Here is a 22,939-nt window from a genome sequence, read left to right as displayed (position 1 = left end):
AGAAGTAATAAATGCATGAATTAGCTTTTCAGCATCACTCTGAGAAAGGATGTTTCTAATTTTAGAAATATTGCGCAAATGCAAAAAAGCGGTCCTACATATTTGTTTAATATGTGCATTGAAGGACATATCCTGGTCAAAAATGACTCCAAGATTTCTCACAGTGTTACTGGAGGCCAAAGTAATGCCATCCAGAGTAAGTATCTGGTTAGACACCGTGTTTCTAAGATTTGTGGGGCCGAGAACAAGAATTTCAGTTTTATCTGAATTTAGAAGCAGGAAATTAGAGGTCATCCAGGCCTTAATATCTTTAAGACATTCCTGCAGTTTAACTAATTGATGTGTGTCATCTGGCTTCATTGATAGGTAAAGCTGAGTATCATCTGCATAACAATGAAAATTGATGCAGTGCTTTCTAATAATACTGCCTAAGGGAAGCATGTATAATGTAAATAAAATTGGTCCTAGCACAGAACCCTGTGGAACTCCATAATTAACCTTACTGTCTGAAGAAGACTCCCCATTTACATGAACAAATTGGAGTCTATGAGATAAATATGATTCAAACCACTGCAGTGCAGTACCTTTAATACCTATAGCAAGCTCTAATCTCTGTAATAAAATGTTATGGTCAACAGTATCAAAAGCTGCACTGAGGTCCAACAGGACAAGAACAGAGATGAGTCCACTGTCAGAGGCTCTAAGAAGATCATTTGTAACCTTCACTAATGCTGTTTCTGTACTGTGATGAATTCTGAAACCTGACTGAAACTCTTCAAATAAACCGTTCCTCTGCAGATGATCAGTTAGCTGTTTTACAACTACTCTTTCAAGAATCTTTGAGAGAAAAGGAAGGTTGGAGATTGGCCTATAATTAGCTAAGACAGCTGGGTCAAGTGATGGCTTTTTAAGCAGAGGTTTAATTACAGCCACCTTGAAGGTCTGTGGTACATAGCCAACTAATAAAGACTGATTGATCATTTTTAAGATTGAAGCATCAATAATTGGAAAGACTTCTTTGAACAGTCTAGTAGGAATGGGATCTAACAAACATGTTGCTGGTTTGGAGGAAGTAACTATTGAAGTTAACTCTGAAAGATCAACTGGAGCAAAAGAGTCTAAACAAATACCAGCAGTGCTGAAAGCAGCCGAACATGAAGAATAATCTTTGAGATGGTTATGAATAATTTTTTCTCGAATGTCTAAAATTTTATTTGTAAAGAAATCCATGAAGTCACTACTAGTTAACGTGAAAGGAATACTCGGCTCTACAGAGCTCTGACTCTTTGTCAGCCTGGCTACAGTGCTGAAAACAAACCTGGGGTTGTTCTTATTTTCTTCAATTAATGATGAATAGTAAGATGTCCTAGCTTTACGGAGGGCTTTTTTATAGAGCAACAAACTCTTTTTCCAGGCTAAATGAGCATCTTCTAATTTAGTGAGACGCCATTCCCTCTCCAGCTTTCGGGTTATCTGCTTTAAGCTGTGCGTTTGTGAATTATACCACGGAGTCAGGCACTTCTGATTTGAAGCTTTCCTTTTCAGAGGAGCCACAGTATCCAAAGTTATACGCAGTGAGGATGTAAAACTATTGACGAGATAATCAACCTCACTGGGAGCAGAGTTTAGGTAGCTGCTCTGCACTGTGTTGGCACATGGCACTGAAGAGCATAACAATGAAGGAATTAGATCCTTAAACTTAGTTACAGCACTTTCAGAAAGACTTCTACTGTAATAAAACCTATTCCCCACTGCTGTGTAATCCATTAAAGTAAATGTAAATGTTACTAAGAAATGATCAGACAGGAGGGGGCTTTCAGGGAATACTGTTAAGTCTTCAGTTTCTATGCCATATGTTAGGACAAGATCCAGAGTATGATTAAAGTGGTGGGTGGGCTCCTTTACATTTTGAGAGAAGCCAATTGAATCTAACAATAGATTAAATGCAGTGTTGAGGCTGTCATTCTCAGCATCTACATGGATGTTGAAATCACCCACTATAATTATTTTATCTGAACTGAGCACTAAATCAGATAAAAAGTCTGAGAAATCAGACAGAAACTCTGAGTAAGGACCAGGTGGACGATAGATAATAACAAATAAAACATGTTTTTGATTTTCCCAATTAGGATGGACAAGACTAAGAGTCAGGCTTTCAAAAGAATGAAAACTTTGTCTGGGTCTCTGATTAATTAATAAGCTGGAATTGAAGATTGCAGCTAATCCTCCTCCTCGACCTGTACTTCGAGCATTCTGACAGTTACTGTGACTCGGGGGTGTTGATTCATTTAAACTAACATATTCATCCTGCTGTAACCAGGTTTCTGTAAGGCAGAATAAATCAATACGTTGATCAATTATTAAATCATTTACTAATAGGGACTTGGAAGAGAGAGACCTAATGTTTAACAATCCACATTTAATTGTTTTATTCTTTGGTGCAGTTGATGAAGCTGTATTATTTATTGTTTTTGAATTTTTATGCTTAAATAGTTTTTTGCTGATTTTAGCTTTGGTTTTTGGTGGTCTGGGAGCAGGCACCGACTCTATGGGGATGGGGTTTTGGGGGGATGGCAGGAGGAGAGAAGCTGCAGAGAGGCGTGTAAGACTGCAACTCTGCTTCCTGGTCTCAACCCTGGGTAGTCAGTTTTTAGGAGGGTTAATAAATTTGGCCAGATTTCTAGAAATGAGAGCTGCTCCATCCAAAGTGGGATGGATGCCGTCTCTCCTAACAAGACCAGGTTTTCCCCAGAAACTTTGCCAATTATCTATGAAGCCCACGTCGTTTTTTGGACACCACTCAGACAGCCAGCGATTCAAGGAGAACATGCGGCTAAACATGTCGCTCCTGGTCTGATTGGGGAGGGGCCCAGAGAAAACTACAGAGTCCGACATCGTTCTTGCAAAGTTACACACCGAGTCAATATTAATTTTAGTGACCTCCGATTGGCGTAACCGGGTGTCATTACTGCCGACGTGAATAACGATCTTACCAAATCTACGATTAGCCTTAGCCAGCAGTTTCAAATTTCCATGAATGTCGCCTGCTCTGGCCCCTGGAAGACATTTGACTATGGTCGCCGGTGTCTCTAGCTTCACGTTTCTCAAAACAGAGTCACCAATAACCAGAGTTTGTTCCTCGGCGGGTGTGTCGCCGAGTGGAGAAAAACGGTTAGAGACGTGAATAGGTTGGTGGTGTACCCGGGGCTTCTGCTTAGGACTACGCTTCCTCCTCACCGTCACCCAGCTGGCCTGTTTTCCCTGCTGCTCGGGATCTGCTGGGGGGGAGCTAACGGCGGCTAAGCTACCATGGTCCGCACCCGCTACAGGGGCCTGGCTAGATGTAGGATTTTCCAGGGTGCGGAGCCGAGTCTCCAGTTCAGAAAGCCTGGCCCCCAGAGCTACAAACAGACTACATTTATTACAAGTACCGTTACTGCTAAAGGAGGCCGAGGAGTAACTAAACATGTGACACCCAGAGCAGGAAAGTGCAGGAGAGACAGGAGAAGAAGCCATGCTGGTAGTGAGTCGGCTAAGGGCTAAGCTACTAGCTAAGCTAAGCTAGCGAATTTCTAAAAACAAATAAAGTGAGTAATGTGAATACAGGTGATTCAGCAAAGAGTATGCTATTTAAAGTAGGTGAAGATTACACTAAAATATGTTATTATCCAGATAAATCTAGTTATACAGATATAACAGCTAACAGACAGCAAAACACTGTGCTCCGAAACAGGAACAGGAAGTGATACAATACCGCAGTGAGAGCCAACAATTAGAATTTGATGGGCAGAGGTCACAGGGACAGGGCACAGTGACCTATATCAGAAATAAAAAAATATCTCCAAGGATTTCAGAATCCAGCCTTTTCTTATTACACACTAATGTCTTATCAAAATGGCTGGTGTTGCACATTTCCACACAACATCTGTCACTCCCTACTCTGCTCTTATGAAAGCTTCAAAAGGACCCTTTTGCATCACATTTAAACCCAGTGGTTCAGTGTAATTTTTCTACATGAACTATTGTGAAGTTGTGTATTTTAATCCACACCACGATCGTTTCCTAAACGTAACTGCATACTTCAGTGTCTAAAGATAACAAGTATGTAAAAGTCAAAAGTAAATGAAACCAAAACAAATCAGCAAATGAAAGGGAAAAAATGCTGTGGCCACCTGGTTGATATCCCTGTGACTCAGGGATATCAACCTTTAAAACAGGACTGTTACCTCTCTCTTGTCATGGCTGGTGTGTCAACAACTGCTGCCCAAAGACACCTTGTGTGTATTGAAGAGATGCCAGCAACATCTGACAGATCAGCAGTATTTGATGCAGTGGGACAAAAATGGGTTGCCAGAACTTGTAGATGCCAAGTTCAATTCCAACTAAATATACAGAAACAAAGAGTGAAGCAGTTCAAACATGCGTTTTGTAGACCTGCTACTTATCAAGGGAAAAATTATCTCATATATCAGATCTTGATAAATGAAATAGTCAAGTTGAAAATCTTTTCTGAAATGCACTGTATAATTTGTTAAGAACAAAACAAAGGTCAGTGGAAACCAAAATCACCAATCCTTCGAGAGCTGCATTCAAAATCACACCAAAGATTAAAGTTAAGATTGAAGTGTTTTTTGAGCTTTTAAAAAAAAAAAATAATAAAATAATTTGGTTCATTGTTATCTTTTCATTTCGACCCGACTCACAGTGACATGAGTGTTGTCCTGTTGGACTCAGGGGAAAGTTTGCTGTCAGTTGTCTGTGTAATTTAAGCTCCATCGTCTTTCCTGTATTGATCCCAGTGTGACACTGAGCTGTGCAGTATGATGGCGTGTATCTGTTGATGCATTTATAAGATAACTTTATAAGTGTCAGGCAGTGCTGAGGTCATGAGATATATGACGGCTTGTCAAAATCAAAAGGTTATCAAAGGTCGTCTTACTTACACATCCTACCTACTTAACCACCTACTGAAGAGTTTACTTTTGATAACACAAAACGATCAAAAAGAATAAACCAAAGAAGATTTAATTTACACCTTTGAAGTGTTAGTAATTTTTGTCAGTGATAGTTTGCACATTCTTCTTACATCTTAGTCAAAATCTCTACAGCTACACAGTAAACGATTTATATAATTTTTTTCTCTTTTTTTTTTTTTTTTTTTTCTATGAATTGTGTGTTGTGAGAAAGGAGCAAGGAGAAGGGATTAGTTCTCAGGCATGTAGGTGATACATGCTTGTATTTGCCCCATGTTTAGTCTGCTACACTAAATGCCACATGGAAAATTGCCTTAAAGCTTTTCTTTAAGATTGAAGACAGGAGGAGCCAGAATAATTCCACACATTGTACTAAACATATAGTGTTTGCACAGCTTGTCTTTGTGGAGATCAACAAGAGGAAGTTTCTAAATGCAGAGACACGCAGTCTGAAATTCTAAGCTAGCTATAGGAATGATTTCTTCCATTAAATCTTCAAAAAGCAAATCTCTGAGGGACCAAGTGCTTATAAATGCTCTAATAATCGACGTGAATGACTTCAGTCACTCAATCAAGTTGTTTAGAGAAACAGTTCTTTAGATAGTGGGCCACTTCTGAGAAGCCATGTTTTCATGAACAGGGATTATTTCTGCATGTCTTTGTGTACATTACGTCTTTTAATACTGTACACAAAGGCACATGATGAGTTTTCTCATCAGTTGTACTTTGGCTAAAATATTTTGTTTTCTGTTAAGCTCTAGGAGCTAATAGTTGTCTGTGTGTGTGGCATTACGGGAACATCAATAAACATTAGCCACTGCATTTGCAGTGTGTTTGGGATCATTGTCATGCTGAAAAATGAAAATGTTGCCAATTAGATGCTTTCCAGATGGTACTGCATGGTGGATCAAAATCTGATGGTAATTTTCTGTGCACATGATTTCATTTGTTTGACAAGAGCCCAAACACCATTGGCTACAATGCCTTTTTTTTTCTTTTATGTTTGAATGATTCACAGTGCTAAGTTGCCTCAAAAACAAACAGAAAAACACCCCTCTGAAAATCATCAGGTACAAGGAGTGGACTGAAGACAAGATAAAAAGCAGCCCAAGTCCAAAAAAAAAAAAAGACCTTCAGAAAGCCTGGAGAACTATTAAGACTTAAGACCATTTTAAATAATTACAGGACAGTCTGGCTCCTTGGAAGCAAAATATAAAGAAATGAGAGGTGGCTCAAAACTTTAGCACAGTATTGTAGTTGTGCGTACATGTGTTGGTACTGGTATACACAACAAACAGCAGCTACTTCAGGGGAAATGTGTAGCCAAAGAAAATAACCTGGCTTACATTCTTTGAGTGCGCTAGCACATTAAATGCAATATTTTGTGATGAAAATGTAAATGTACACGGTCTCCTAATGAGATACATTTTCAAAATGTGACATACATAAAGGCTGTGTATTTTTCTTTGAGTTGTCATAAACAATGGCAGCAGAAATCATAAGTGCTATTTACATACATTTCGCATGTAGACAAAGTATATTACAGGGCACTTAGACTTAAAAGGGGTTTGCATCATGTATTATTCATGGAATAGACCATTTGAAGCATCTATACGCTTAATGAACAGAAAAAAATCTGCAAGCTGTGGAAAAGTCAAGAGACTTTTTTAAATGGAGAAAAATAAATAGCTGTCAGTACGTTTTATTGTATTTTTGAGATCCCACAACGTTATGCAACTACACCAGATGTTATGGTTTCCCATCTCTTCAAAACACTTGATTAGATAACTATGTGCTGTAAATCATAATAACTGGACCAAACATACTGAAGTGGCAAGATCTAAACTCCCACTTTCTGGTAGGACAATTCATTTCTCAAAATTTCTTTATAAGGTTCCCTGAGCTATCCAGAAATTCCAACATAGTAGTTGAACTGGACTATTATGATGTGACAGTCAGGCTCATGTGGTTTTTGTGCTTGCGTAGTCCAGGGAGAATTAAGCTCTTATTTTTGGTGCTGAATGATGAACCAGCAGCTGAACTGGAGCTGAAGTTTGAGATGGCGCTTGTGTAGGTGTAAGGCTTTGTTATTTTGAAGCACAGAGGACACAGTCTCTGTACCTGCATCACATAACAATAAACTTACTTTAACCACAGCGGTTTGCAGCAAATCCAAAAATTACTGTGTGGGTGTTTAAACCTTGATGATGAGAAAATGTATTTAAGCTCATCCACGTGTTGCTCCTGCTCGTGTCCTGCTGCTAAAAAGTGACAGCAGTTCCTGTAGGAATAGTTAGACTTTAAAGTTACAAAATGCATCTTAGTGCCTTAAGGCAGCACGGGAAAAGTGTATTGGTCCCCTTGTCCTCCCCCTCAGTTTAGCAAGTTTACAACCCAACACTTATCACTCATTTTGATTAGCTGTCTACCTAAAAATGCTATCTAGCCTGAGGCTGAGCTAACCGGCGTCCATATGCCCACAACAGGTGTTGAAGAGGCAATGAATGCAGGTAATAAAACAAGCACTGGTGCTCAGTCTTGTTTTCAAATGGCCCTTTACATCCACACCTTCAGCTTTGTTGCTCCTAGATTTCTTTCCCCCTCTTTTTGTATGCTCTGTACCTTCACTCCCATGCTGAAAGGTATTTGTGGCAAGCAAAGGTTAAAATATGCAATTTGCATTGCATAATTTTACATAATAACATTTATCATGCCCCTACAAAAAGTGCGAGCTAATAAGTAGATATGTATTTATTTATTCATTCAAAGTTATTCATTCAAGTAAAAATGGCTGTTACTTTGGTCTTTCAATGCAAAATTCCAGTACACATTATGTTGCATGTCATTTTTTATATATGTTTAAAATGAAAATTATTAATTTATTAATTTATTATTTATTTTTTTGCAAACCTAAAAAAATTTCAGAAGAATATTTATTTATGTCCTTATATATATATCTGGGGAAAAAAAACTTACTCTTTAAATTGATTTTTCAGGTAATTTCTATTTGGAAAAAAATCCAATTAAATTGAAAAGAACAGCTGTGATTTTTTTTTTCTTTAAATGCATACATGACATGTTTCTTTTCTTTTTAAAATAATGACATTGCTTCTGTTTTGTCATCAGTTGCTATACACTGTAAGGATTTTATATCAGAATTTGTATTTTTTTTTGGAGCTACTTTCTGAGACAAGGGCAGAAAACATCCCTTTTAAAATAATTAAAAAGCTTCTGGATGAACATGGCTGACCGCGAGATTCTATCTTGAATCCCTAAAGATAAAAAAAAGAAAAAAAACCCCTCTACATTGTACCTGGGGTTATATGTGCCCCACACTTCCCTCTTTCCTCAGTGCACAGTAAGCTACATTGTTCCTTTATCTTTGTCTGTGATTCTTTCCTTCATGCTTGCTCTGTTTCTTTATTTGAAGGTGTCCTTGAAAAAACAGTGGAGGGGGAAGCTGCTGCTCTCACCAAGGCTAAGACCCTTTACAAGTCCTGCACCAATGAGAGTGAGTCAGCAGGCAAAAGACATTAACACGCTATGCCTTTTTAGATCTTCTATTGTCCTAATGTGAACAGTCATTCGTAAATTGCTATTGAAGGTTAAGTGTGTCTCATCCTATTTTTTTTTATTGTCTATCATTGAAACTGTCCTGACAATTTATGTGAATGGTTAGTTTTAAAATGGAGAATTACAATATTTCAGTTTTACGTGATTCAAATTAATGCCTTCTTCAGAAGTGCTTTGCTTTTGAAGCCACATCAATAAACTCCTCAAAATCCTCCAAATTGCCACAGATTTAGTATGCACTTGATAAAAAAACAATACAGGGGTTTAATTTCTTTTTAATTAATTTTCACAATGTTATTGGTAGAAAACAAATGCAATCACCACAAAAACCTATTTTCTTTGTTTTTTGCTTCTAACTAGGTTTAATTGAGTTCAGAGGAGGGACTCCTCTGCTTGAAATGCTGCCTGACATGTTTGAGTGGCCCATAGCTGTTGACAACTGGGAGACCACTTATGGTAGAGAACTTTTTTTTTCTTCAGTGTCATATGGCATGATGTCATTGATGCTATTTATTTATTTTTCACTTCTCTTTTACTTCTGTCTTATTTCTTCAGGGACAATGTGGAGGCTAGAGGACATTATTGCTAAGTTGAACGAGAAATACGGAACTCTGCTCTTGGTTAACTTTTTTGTTGGCACTGATGATAGGGACTCAACCTCACATATCATTCATGTAGGTGTACACATGTAGCAAGAAAAGCCCTCTGTTCAAATAATAACTAAGCCTTTATTTGGCTTTGATACTGAAAATAAATGTTTTCTTCTTTTTACCAGTTTGACCAGCAAACAAGCCTTGGCCTGCTGTCCAGAGATTACTATGTCTGCACTGGGCCTTATGCAGAGGTCAGTTTGAACTTTACATTATACAAATCCATGCAAACCTTTAATCTAATTAAAATTTTGACCATGCACAATGGAAACAACAGGTATTACTTTTAGTTAGTATTCGGGAGGCTTCACCTTCCTGGTTTTGCCATGGGCATTTCATGTCCCTTGGAGTTTGTTCTAGAAAAAACGATGCCCCACAAATGATGAGGGCATCAGCTTAAACAGTGGTACATGAATCATGAATAAACTTTATTGCCATACTTAGAAATGTACCGACTGTGTATGTAATGAATGAAAATACACATAATGGTGATAACGCTATCTCAGTCTAAACCAGATGTGTGATTGGAGCAGATATCCTTTGCTCTGGTTTCACTTTATAGTTTCCTATTGACATAAATTGAAATTAATTAATTGAAATGCATTCAAATGACAATTTACCCTACCTGGGATAGGGTTACCAGGGCCCTACCCTGGAACAAGGCCTGGGAAGGGAGCTTGAGGGAGATTATCTGTTGGCCGGCCTTAGCCCGTGGGCCCCAGCTGCGTGCAGCCCAAAGAGGAGACATGGGCTCGCCCTCATGTAAGCCCACCATTGGCTGGCAGCGTCATAGGAGTGCAGTGCAATAGTCAGGCTCACCTCAATGCGTTCTCTGGGCTCTGGAACCAGTCTCCTGGAGAGAAACAGATTCTGTTCCAGCCTGGAGTTGCCCTCGGTGAGAGGCGCGAGCTGGAGTGGGTATACTTTAGGGTTTAATCCCGGGATCCGGGATTCCCGGGAAATGCGATCAGAACCATTTCCCGTTTCCCGGGAAACGTTAGACGGGAAACCGGGAAAAAAGTCGCGCGCGTCGATTTGACTTTCAGAAAGAAAAGAAAGCTTCAGAATGTTAAATTTATGGAAATATTGAGAGAAGGGTTCGTTTAATGCGAAAAGCATTACTTTTCATTTCAGGCACGTTCAGCCTCCGTTTAAGGCTTCAGCCTTCATCTCAAGCGTTTTAATAGAGGTATTACACAGTTGTACTTTTTTCCTCTTTAATTTGTTGAAATCGTAGGCAATGTGTTTACCCTAAGGTATTTTGTATTATATAATTTTATATTATATATTGTTATATTGCATTATATAGCCTATAAAATATGCCTGCCCTGAACAATAAAGAAATATCTGTTTAACTTCGAGTGTTTCTTTTCCTCGTTTGCAGCCGCTTACTAACAATCATGAATTAGGATACGGGCCTAATGTGTGAAGAAATTATCATGAAATAGATTGCTTTAACATATTTCGCTTTTAAAATGGAGTTGAGTAAAATGTATATTTTTTAGGCTATAAGGATCGGCCAGTTTTTCAAAAGACGATTCACAGCGAACCTACTTTAACCCTCAGACACGGTGTTATATATTTGCTGTTGCCAGAATGGCAATGACCAAGTCGTAGTGCATTACTCAAGGCCCTGTGTTATGCCATATTATAGTGTAGTACGGTAGTTAACTTTTCAATGACTATTACAGCGTTCCACTGGTGGAGATATAGTGCAACAGATGTCGCCACGACAGCGTGGCTGAGCCATTATCAATGCTGTGGAGATGAACCGTATTGTTTTGCACCAGCAGTTGTAAAATATCTTGGTATAATTCCATGTACAATGGAGGAATATTCGAATTATATTTGTTAAGGGAGTGTTGAGGAACGATACAACACCGCATAGCTCGAGCACTCAAATGCTGAGATGTAGGTTTTATTGCGTTAATCAAGCCGACGTTGCCCCCTACTGGGCATAACAGGACATAGCTGGAAAGCTACCTCTACAATATCACAATAGGTTAAGGCCGACACAGGCTACAGAAGGCCTAATTAAAATAAATAAATAAATAAACTTTTTCCCGGGATTCCCGGGAAATGGCTCGTCATTTCCCGGGATTTGATTCATGTCATTTTCGGGAAAAATATTAAACCCTAGTATACTTGTTTCCCCTCTGCTCGCTGCCTGTACGTCTGAGTTTTCACCGGTGGATCAGAGGGTTGCTTCCCTGTGCCTTCGGGCTGGGGAACAGGTCCTGAGTGTTGTTTGTGCTTATGCACCAAATGACAGGTCAGAGTTCCCAGCCTTCTTGGAGTTGCTGGCTGGGATGCTCAAGGGTGCTCCATCTGGTCGAGGAACGCTGAACCAGCTCTTTATCTTCTTAAGGATATTGAAGTGTGTGTGGGAGTTTGCCCATCCAGTCTACATGTGTTTTGTGGACTTGGAGAAGGCATTCGACTGCTTCCCTCGGGGTATCCTGTTGGGGTGCCGCGGGAGTGTGGGGTGTCTGGCCTGTTGTTGTCCATTAAGTCCCTGTACAACCACAGCGAAAACTTGGTCTGCATTGCTGGTAAAAAGTTGGACTTATTTCCTGTGAGTGTTGGACTCTACCAGGGTTGCCCTTTGTCGATTTCTAGGCTCAGCCAAGTGGCGGAAGACTTCCATCATGGTGGTCTCAGAATCTCATGTCTGCTTTTTTGTGGATGATGGGGTTCTGTTGGCTTCATCAAGTGGTGGCCTCCACCCTGCACTGGAACAGTTTGCAGCTGAGCGTGAAGCGGCTGGTTTGCGAATTAGCACCTCTAAGTCTGAGGTCATGGTCCTCTGCCAGAAAAGGGTGGAATGCCCACTCCCAAGTACCCTGGGGTCTACCCTGCACTGGTCTATCATTGTAAAGAGAGAGCTGAACATGAAAGAGAAGCTTTCGATTTACTGTGCCTACCATCACCTATGATCACAAGCTCTGGGTAGTGACCGAAAGAATGAGATTGTGGATACACACAGCGGAAGTAAGCTTCCTCTGAAGGGTGGCTGGCCTCTCTAGAGAAAGAGTGAGGAGTGCAGTCATTTGGGAGGGGCTCAGAGTAGAGCTGCTATTCCTCCACATCAAAAGGAGCCAGTTGAGGTGCCATCTAGATAGGATACCTCCTGGGCGGTGGGTGGGGAGATGATGTTTCTCCGCTTAGGCTGCTGCCCCCACGACCCAGCCCGGATAAGCAGAAGAAAATGGATGGATGGATGGATGGATGAGAATTGATATGCAGAAGGCACTGCAACTGTACTTGGGCTGCTGCAGGCTGACTGTCAGATCCTGTTTTGATCACAGGTTACTGAAACCAGTGAATTACAAATATCTTGAATATGAGTGTGTTTTACAGGCATGTCGGGCCTATGAGCAGTTCATGATTGACCTGGCTAAGCTGATTCGCACTGATCGGGGATTGGCGATCAATGAAACTAACATTAGAGAGGAGGTGACACGAGTTATAGACTTGGAGAGAGACATTGCTAATGTAAGTATGCATTCATATTTTGCAGTTTTCCCAGCAGTAGTATGAATTCACACATTTAAGAACTTCTATTTTCTAAAAGATGCTTATTATGCTTTGAGAAACCATGTGAAGGAGATCCTGTTTTCAGCAGTGCATAGCTTAGTTCAAGCCTGCTCATGTGTTTGGGTATGATTGATAACTGAATGTGAAATGATTCCCAATTGATACTGAGAAGTACAACCATTGAAAAAAAAAAGTAGTTTTAAAATAGTGTTTTCAAATTGAAACACATGTCATAATTTTCCTGCTTGCATATTTTTGCATGTACTTACTGTTTAAACAACCACTCAATAACATGCGAAAAATGACATTTTTGGCCATATATGCTGATCATATACCGTGTACTGGCTAGGCAATTGAAAGGTGTCCATGATCAAATAGCTAGCAAGATCATGTGGCAAGCTCAACTATGACACAACCAAAAATAAACATCTTCCTCATGTCTTATCTTTTTTCAATGAGAGAGCAAGAGGAGGAGAAACAAGGATGGAGGAGCCACGTCTGCAAAATCCTTGGTTCCATAGCATCAGTCTTAAGTTCCATAAACTGCATATTGTGTGGAGTTGCAGCATTTATGCATCATGCCATACACCTGCATTATTTGAGCTTCTTCAGTACAGAGCCCTCCTCTCTCCTGTGCTTCTCGACCTATTCATGTGCAGATAAGGGACTGACAGTTTCTTCTTGTTAGCTCAATGAGAACATTTTTCAGGTAACGGCAAGAGATAGTAAAGACAGACCATGGGATGTCAGTGAAATCCAACTACTGTTGGTGATGCAAAGCAGGCAGGTACCAAGTTAAACTAATCTCAACTCTGAGGCTAGTAACTAAAGTGACAGCCAGTGGGACTGAATAATACTGTCAACTAAAATGTCACAGTGTAGAAGAAAGTTAACCATGCAACCACAGCCTGGAATGCTAACTTTGAACCAACTGTCAGTTACAAAGCAACGGGTAACTAGTTGATACCTTAAGCAAGTTAGTGAAAAGCACCCACACATTTTTGGGGGAGATTCAGTAAGGTATGGCCTGATCAAATCCAATATTTTCTGAATCATTCAAAAACTTTCAGACAATGCACAGCTAGAGAGGCTGTCAGTACCATCCTTTATAGAGCTGGCTAACCTGCAGTGAGAGTTAGAGCTGCAGGCTGTTGTGATGTAATTGATTGATTGAAATGCAGGCATGATTTTAACAGGACAAAGACTTTGTGCAGTTTCAATACTGGCTTCACCTCCCCGTTTAAACTGGTATGTCTTGGGAGACTGGAAAGTTAAAGTTAAAAGTGCATCATGGTTCAAAGAGGTTGCCTTAGTTTCTTTCTTCTGTCTTTTAGTTCTGGCCTTTATTTTCTAACTTCACATATAAGGTTTCTGTTAGCAGGATCACCTCCCTATCGTCCATTTGTAGCCTAAACCCCCTTCCTGTCTATGTGTGTGGTTCCAATCTGTAGCAGCTGATGTCTAAAGCAAGCTGTTAACCAGCCTGATCCCAACACCGTGACTTTTCATCAACAGTTTTCCACACTCTGTGTTTGTCATCCTAGTCTGTTCTGCTCTGCTCACTGCCATGCTTCACTACCCCTCCACTCAGCTGCTGGGTTTTACAAGGCAGTCACACCATTCGTGCTCTGACATTTACAGAGCTGAAGCCTCCTGGGATGCCAAATACGTTTGATGCTGCTGGACCTGCACTGCAATTGTACGCATGTGTCAGGAAACAGAAAGGTTGTGACAGCATTCTTGATTTTTACCCTCTGTCTTGCTCTTTCCAAGGCTACTGATACTCCAGAGGATCGTAACAACCCAGTGTTGCTTTACAATAAGATGGACCTAGGAGACCTAAACGCCAACTTCACCCTTGAGGTTGAATCACAGGTAAAAACAAATTCTTTGTCTGCCAGAATTTGCTGTTTCTGTTTCACCTGGATTCTGCTTGTTCATGTTTATCTCCTCCTCTTTATCTGTTATCTTTTTTAAAACTCTTTTTGAAGGTATTTGACTGGAGTTATTTCACAGCTAAAATAATGAATACGGTCAACATCAGTGTTCCTGACACAGAAAAGGTCATAAACTACTCACCCAATTATTATAGAAGGCTCAACCTTATCTTGGCCAAATACACTAAGAGGTAGGTATGTTCATTCAAGTCTGGGTATGTGATTGAGTATAAAAGCCTGTTGTTGTCTCAATGTTTGTGGAGGAGGGAATACACAACATATGAGAGCTCTGTGTGAGTATGAATGCTTTTTTTTTCTTTTTAAAAAAAAATGTTTTCTGTGTTCTCACAGGGATCTGCAGAACTACATGGTGTGGCGTTTTGCTATGAACATGGTGGTGGGTCTGAGCAGAGCTTACAGAGATACCAGGAAAGCTTTCCGCAAGGTACACGCACAGTACCCTGATGCGTACTGAGTTTGTAGCTGGCCCAGTTTGATTTACAGATAGTGCTGTTTTCTTAAGTTATTAAAGAAATGCAACCAGCATAGGGTACTAAGCAGTTAAAAAATGTTTACAGTTATGCTATTGCTGCTATGTGGCTTAGTGACTTACGTACAGCATTGCTTTGAATCAAATACTAAAGTTAGCATGGCATCATGTTTAATATGCCAACATGATCATTAACAGGTTTGTTTACCACAGTCACCACGTTAGTGGAGTACATGAGCATGTCAACACTTGGCAACTAGAGCACTAAACACATACCAGCTCCAAGAATAGTGGAAACATCAGTAGGTCATCTATCAAACCTACACAGGTTTCTATGTTTTTAGCTCAGCTGTTTCAAAGATAAAGTTGAGGTATTGTCACAGGGTACGTGTACTTTTTGGGAGTCGTTTTTTTCATTTTAAAAACAGCTACTGAATAAAAAGACGGCCGTTTTTCTGTTTTCTATTCTTTGCAAAGTTATGTTTTGACCTCAAAGGGAAAAAAGATATGTAATTCGTTTTAATTACATGGATTTGGAGTATGAAATAAAAGTTTTTTTAATATTCATTTTTAAAACGGAAAAACAAATGACCAGAAGTACACAGACCGTCATAGCTTTGGCGTCGGTGGCGTCTGTTCCACAAAAAACATCAATGTTGGCCATAACTCGAGAACAATGTGACCTACAATGTTCAAATTCACACCATAGATGTTTGTTTGAATCTCATTGACCTTGACCTAAGGGTAAGGTCAGAGGTCAACTTTTCTGAAAATCTTTTGAATGTGATAACTCGAGAACGATCTCACCAAGGATATTCAAATTCACACCATGGATGTATCTAGTAAAAGTTTTGGATGAGTTTGAATCTCAGCCTTGATCTGAAGGTAAAGGTCTGACCTCAAGTTCGACAAAAACTTTAATGCTGGCCATAAGTCGAGAACGATGTGACCTAGGATGTTCAAATTCACGCAATAGATACATGTACTAAAACTCTTGGATGAATTTGAATCTTTGTGACCTTGACCTCAAGCTAAAGGTCAAAGGTAAAAAAAAAAAATCTGTTGATCTTGATAACTTGAGAATGATGTAACCTAGGATGTTCAAATTCTTGCATCTACTAAAAATCTTGAACAAGTTCCAAAACAACTTTAGGTTTTAAAGCAGGAAAAAATTCTATAAAAAGGGATGAACAGAAGTCAAAATCTACCACCACCCCAATGGCTAACTCTAGATGGGATGCCATTACCCAGTGGGTGTTAAGAGATTAATGCTAAAACTGCAGTATCAGTCAGGCTCTAATAAACAGTAGACGCCAACACATAGCTCCATTCATATTCTTCCTCCATGCTTTAAAAATCTTGGTAATCCTCTTCGTAATCTAATCATTTCCCTGCTGCCCTATTTCCTATTGCCACAAGTCTCTTTAAAAAATATGCTGACCAGTTCATCCTGCATCTTTAATTGATCTGTGCCTCGTTACTTTCTCTGCAGGCTCTGTCTGGTACAACGTCAGAGGCAGCAGTGTGGCGACAGTGTGCTCTGTACGTCAACAACAACCTGGAAAACGCTGTGGGACGACTGTATGTGCAGGAGGCATTCTCTGAAAAGAGTAAAGAACTGGTCAGTAGAAGGTGCATTAGGCTTTGTATTGTTAAATCAGATTAGCTATAATCAAGATAAAAAGCTTTTGCAAATATCCTTCATTAGACAAGATACAATCTCTGTAATGGAATGCTTCACTTTCTTGTTCATTGATATCTAAAACTGATAACCTAAAAATCAATCTGCACAGCATCGCAAGAGCAGTGTGGGTGTTTATGTATTCAGTTATTCATACATACAACACAAAAACATGTGTTTCAGGCACATCTGACTGAGAGTATTTTGACACCCACTTGTGTTTTTGTCACATTTGCGTCTTATGTCGCTACCAGAGCACTGTAGTTTTTGCTTGCCTCCACTCAAAGCAGCTGAACAAGGTGTCCTTGTTATCATGATCACACCACCCACACTGTAAATCCCAACTGTCTATGCATGCGTATGTGTGAGCTGTGATGTTGTGCATGTGAGTCAGATTGTATTTGTGACCACGTACAATTGTCACAACTAAAAATACAATATTGTAAATTTCTGTCATACCGTCATTGTCCTCAGATACACTGTCTTACATACAATACATTTAAGTACGCCAAGCTGTCCTGCAGCTGCCACGCATGCTTCACTGCTAACATACAAGAACATCATTACACAGATGACCGTATTTTTGATATGGTCATCTGTGTAACAGCAGAAACACAGTGCGAACCCACAACATGCCAAACATTAAGCGGTTGGGTCACAGCAGCAGAAGACCACGACAGGTTCCACTCCAGCCAGCTAAGAACAGGAAGCTGAGGCTACAATTTGCAAAGGCTCACCAAAATTGGACAATAGATGATTGGAAACATGGTACCTGGTCTGATTAGTCTCAGTTTAAAAGCATGGGTCCGTCCTGCCTTGTATCAACAGTTCAGGCTGCTGGTGGTGTAGTGGTGTGCAGGGTTATTTTCATGGCACACTTTGGGCTTTTAAACTAAGTCTTGTTTAAATGCGACAACCTAGTTGAGTGTATCTATCTCCGTATGGTTGTTTTCAGCAGAATAACATTCTATATCGCAAAGCTTTCTTGAAAATAATAATGAGTTCACTGTACTCAAATTGGCCTTCATAGTCACCAGATCTCAATCCAATAGAGCACCTTTGGGATGTGGTGGAACTGGATATTGATGTCATGGACGTGCAGCTGACAAACCTGCAGCAACTGTGTGAATGCTATCATGTCACTATGGGCCAGAATCTCTGAGGATTGTATCCAGCAGCTTGTTGAATCTAAGAGTTAAGGCAGTTCTGAAGGCAAATATGGGGTCCAACCTGGCACTAGGATGGTGTACCTAATATAGTGGAAAGTGAGTGTATATTTGACTTCTTAAGACAAACAAACAAACAGCAAGGTTATAGATTATTTAAGGTTCACAATGACATTAGAATTTCTCATTTTGAAGATTTCTAACAAGACTGTAATCAGATGTAATTAGCATGTCTTTGTGTTACAGATAAATTGCATTCAAAAATGTATTTCAGCTAAACAACACAAACCTAATAAAAGGAATTTTTCCACCAGCACCTTAACGAATCTATGGCATGAAGATTTAAATCAGTTCTGAACGCAAATAGGGATCCAATCTTGTACAAACAAGGTGTACCTAATAAAGTGACATGTGAGTATATATGGTCTATAAACAAATTCAAAGCTGTTAGCTGGCAATTAAGCAAATCAATTAAGGTCAAGGCAATTAAGGCAATTAAGGTCAATTAAATCAAATATATTTGTCAGTAGATTGTTGCTAATAATAAAGCTTTACATATCTGCTATAATCCCCTCTTTTTCATACCATCAGTTGGCCTACTCTCTAACTTTCTCATTCCAGATCAGCACTGGCTGTCTCCTGTTCAAGTTTAATATCTAATTAGGACATGACTCAGTCCTTTTGGACTATCCAGTGTAACACAGACTTCTTTGGTAGATGAAAAAGCTTTAAAATGAGCAGTTACTGTATGCATTTCTGAGCCCTTTGCTAGCTCTGGTTAAAGGTTGTTGAAGTGTATCTAATGTCCAGCCCTGTGTGATGGAGAAGCATAAGCAAGCTCAAATTTTCACTAAGAAAAACAACTGGAACGCAGCTTAGGCATGCACATAACACTATCACAACTATGTTAAAAGGTTTTTAGAAAAGCCTCTTTAAGTACGGTCGCTGCTGGTTTGTGGGCAACCACAGCAAGCTCTCCAAATCGTCATGCACTGTGTTAGCTGGGGTCTGTTAATGTGATGAGACACTGGGATGCCTGTTGTCTGCCTACTGTGGTCTCAAAACACATCTGTGGTTAGAGGACTCCTGAAGGGTGACCTTTGTTGTCTCTGCATTTTTCCTTTTTTTTTTTTTTTTTTTCCTATTGTATTTGTTAATTGGTGGAGATGCTCTCTTTGAGTTATTATAAATGTGTTTCGCTCATGGTCAAAAATCTAGGCTTTTTTATGTCTGATGACAGCAGTACAGGGCATGGTTTGCACAGCATTATGCCAACATGGTGGCGCCAGTCGTTCTGCTTCTCTGTATGCTGCAAGTTCTTGAAAATATGTAACTCAAAGGGAATACTTTACAGAAACTTGCACCACAGGTTACCACTGAAAAGTGAGCTTTTGATGTGACGACTGATGCTTTGTGAATTTGCATGAGAAACTAGAAAATCTCATTATCTTGATGCTGCTATTGCTCTGCAAATTCATGTTGAAGGCAAGAATGCTGACATAAAAAGTGTTTGTTCAGTCACACAGATTTATGTGTTTAATAACAATAATATAACTCATTTGCCTATTGCATGGGTTAACATTATGCTGAAATACCACTTCTATAATTTAAATTTATAAAGCTTAAGATTAGATGCTGAATGATCTATAAGCAATTGTAAATTTTTAAAATATGTAAATCAGTAGCATTATCAATAATGCATTTGTAAATCCACAGCCAGATGAGAAGATGTCTACTGTAGAGAATTTTAATGCATCAAGATGAGATTTTTATATATACAAAAAATAATAATAATAATCTGCCTAAAATATTCTTTTAGTTGCCATTTTTAGTCACTAATGATGCATTTCTGGTTGCTGATATGACCTCAGTCAGTCTTAATACTAGATAGAAATAGATGTCATGTTAAACTAATATTATCACACTTCTAAAAAATGTCTGCCAAGGTCAGCGGACTCCTACACAGAGTGTAACCTTGAGTGCTTCTGCATTTGTACGTGACTATGTAATGATGAGGCCTAATTCAGGGAAGTGTATTTTCATGAATTTGTTACACAGTCTGTTGTAAGATTGTTTTGCGTGCCTTCAGGTTTTGAAGATCATCTCACTCTGCAGAAAATTTGTTCTGACTGACAGATGAGGTTTTCTCTCTTTGTTTGCATGCGTGTCGGTTGGCTTAGATGGAAGAGATGATTAAAGACATTCGGGAAGTGTTTATTAGTAACCTTGATGACCTGACCTGGATGGATGCAGAGACCAAGAAAGCAGCTGAGGAGAAGGTATTGGTTATAATTTTAGAGACAACAGTTAATGATTATTGAAGTATATTCTATTTTGACTTTCTGCTGTTTGGCTAAAATGTTTGTTCAATTTTCTCACCTCTTCTTGTGCAGGCCCGAGCTATTCGGGAACGGATCGGCTATTCAGACAACATCATGGATGATGAATATCTTAACAATGAGTATAAAGATGTAAGTATCTGAAAATATGCAACTGTGAATGTTTTCCCTCTTTCACAGAATCATCTCAGCAGAATACAGAGCGGCTTTATTGTAGCCACATATCAGCTCTGTGAAAAATCTCTGTGAATTCCTGGCTTTTATGAGCTTTGCTGGAGAATATATGGCCAAGTGTTGATAGCTCTCGTCATGGCTAATCCTCCTGTTTCTCTGTGTGTTGGTGTTAGCTGAGCTACAGTGCAGAGGAGTACTTTGAAAACATCCTACAGAACCTGGAGTATGTGCAGAAGAAACGCCTGCGGAAACTCAGAGTAAAAGTCAACAAAGAGGAGTAAGCGTTCCATTCAGGGGGTAGAATAAACTGGCTTATTCCAGATGTGCATTAAGCTGCAGTTGTTAGCATTTAAATTACGAATAATAAATTTGTTTTTCCTTTTGGGTGCTTGTGGTGTGCCCCAGTATCTCGCATTTAGCACAGTGCATTCACATTCTCCCACACAAACTCCTACCCACATATAGAGTTCAGCTTTCCATGGCTGAGAGGCTAACATTAGCCCAGCTATTAATAACTGCAGGTTAATTTTGATATATTTTGTCAAATATGAGTTTCACTGTGCTTTAGTGCTCTTTACTGCAGCAGTGTTTAATTTCACCATCTTTCTCCAGGTGGGTAACTGGAGCTGCTGTTGTCAATGCCTTCTACTCATCCAGCAAAAATCAAATAGGTATGTCATATATGCAAAGATTAAACTGCATAGGACAAAAACACAAAACATTTTATGTATTTGTTTATTTGTCTTTTTTTCCCCCCTCTTTTCTTGGTGTCAGTGTTCCCTGCAGGTATCCTCCAGCCCCCTTTTTTCAGCAAAGGCCAGGCTAAGTCTCTTAACTATGGTGGCATCGGCATGGTAATCGGTCACGAGATCACACATGGCTTTGATGACAATGGTAAGAGTTTCCACATTGTTATTCTTTGTTCCTCCTGGGGCAGTTCTGGCAGATTGCATTAATCTTTGGAAAATAAATGCTTTCCCTTGTAATTGGTACCAGAAAAAACATGCTTATGGGTATATTTTTTCCAAACTCATTTTCACTGGTTTATGTGAAGTTATTCCTGTAGGTTCTACTTCAGAGATGGGAGGATTAGTTTATACTGACATCTACTGTACACAAAAACACAAATATAATAGAAATATGTAACTGACATACAATAAATGCAGCATTTGAGTGCTCTTGATTTAATTTTTTTGTTGATCATATCCAACTTGTCCACTTCCCATGCATCTTTCAGGCCGTAACTATGATAAGGATGGCGACCTGAAAGACTGGTGGACGCCAGACTCCACACAGAGGTTCCTAGAGCTGTCAAAGTGCATTGTTGATCAGTATGGAAGCTTCTCTTGGGACCTGGCCAATGGACTACATGTATGTTCATCTGAATGATCTCTCCTCTTCTTCTTTCCACACTTTCTAACATTCTATCAAATTCTCTTTTCAAATATTATCATGAACTTTACTTTATCTCATTTATTTGCTTTCCTGTTACCTTTGCCAGCTTATCTGTCGGCCATTTTTTCTGTCTTTCCACACATTTTGCTGCCTCATCTCTTCTCTGCTGCAGGTGCCCTTAATTTTTTTTTTTTGTGTTGACATATCAGTGGCTCTCCCTCTCCTTCTCTTTGTCTCCACTTCTCTGTCCTTTTCTTTTGAAAAAGGCTTCTTTTATCCTTTGCAAAATGATTTTCTATATCCTAGAAGTGATGTGTGTGATTTGCTGAAATACAGAGGAAAAATTACAGCCTCCTTCTGTCCTTTTTCCTTGTCAATCTTTGTGGTCTCTGTCCCTATATCCCCTTTCCAGTTAAATGGTAACAACACCCTTGGAGAAAACATTGCTGACAATGGAGGGATACGACAGGCATATCAGGTAATGAGCCTGAAAAAAAAGGGGAAAAGAGGAAGTCAGTTTAAGAAGCCTGATTTACAGATGAGAGAGGAGGTGATTGAGTCTGCAGTTTGCTATCTGCTTTCTAACATTAATAGACTAGTTATTTTGCCAGGTCACAGACTGGCTCATTAGCTATTGTAAACACAGTGATGAAGGATATCATGCTGCTGCTGAATATATCAGTTTTGGCCTGAGTGAACAGAGAAATGATGCTCAACCATTTGAGTGCAATATGAAATAACCGTTTATATTAGTGCATATATAGTTCATTGTAGTTTTTTGCTCTTTTGGGGCAGAGTTTAGATTTTTTCTAATATGAATATTTCAATGATCTCAAAGAGAAAATGTGTGTGTATATGTAAAGTTTCCATCTGTATACAAATTGTGGCAGTATAAATGCATGTCATCTTGCGTCCACAAACACAATGTGACCTGAGTCATGATTTGCCGTTTTCAACAAATCACTCTTATAATATTAGCATGAATCAACAAATAGTCAACCAGATCATTTCCACTGCAACAGAA

The 22,939-nt window shown here is 39.3% G+C and overlaps 1 protein-coding gene across 2 annotated transcripts in view; it reads left to right on the top strand.

The window, feature by feature from the left end:
- Window positions 1–22,939, top strand: part of LOC115790977 (neprilysin) — a 43,758-nt gene that overhangs the window by 17,922 nt on the left and 2,897 nt on the right. For both annotated transcript variants that reach the window (XM_030745031.1, XM_030745030.1), the window contains exons 5-20: window positions 8,404–8,484; window positions 8,907–9,002; window positions 9,102–9,220; window positions 9,322–9,390; window positions 12,557–12,691; window positions 14,507–14,608; window positions 14,725–14,861; window positions 15,022–15,115; window positions 16,653–16,781; window positions 20,188–20,286; window positions 20,401–20,478; window positions 20,694–20,797; window positions 21,133–21,191; window positions 21,295–21,414; window positions 21,758–21,891; window positions 22,328–22,393. In XM_030745031.1, the coding sequence (XP_030600891.1) occupies window positions 8,404–8,484; window positions 8,907–9,002; window positions 9,102–9,220; window positions 9,322–9,390; window positions 12,557–12,691; window positions 14,507–14,608; window positions 14,725–14,861; window positions 15,022–15,115; window positions 16,653–16,781; window positions 20,188–20,286; window positions 20,401–20,478; window positions 20,694–20,797; window positions 21,133–21,191; window positions 21,295–21,414; window positions 21,758–21,891; window positions 22,328–22,393 (1,622 nt within the window). The remainder of the gene's footprint in view (window positions 1–8,403; window positions 8,485–8,906; window positions 9,003–9,101; window positions 9,221–9,321; window positions 9,391–12,556; window positions 12,692–14,506; window positions 14,609–14,724; window positions 14,862–15,021; window positions 15,116–16,652; window positions 16,782–20,187; window positions 20,287–20,400; window positions 20,479–20,693; window positions 20,798–21,132; window positions 21,192–21,294; window positions 21,415–21,757; window positions 21,892–22,327; window positions 22,394–22,939) is intronic.

Source organism: Archocentrus centrarchus, chromosome 13 (genome assembly GCF_007364275.1).
Source record: "Archocentrus centrarchus isolate MPI-CPG fArcCen1 chromosome 13, fArcCen1, whole genome shotgun sequence".
Classification (NCBI taxonomy): domain Eukaryota; kingdom Metazoa; phylum Chordata; class Actinopteri; order Cichliformes; family Cichlidae; genus Archocentrus; species Archocentrus centrarchus.
This window is presented reverse-complemented; position numbering and strand designations above follow the sequence as displayed.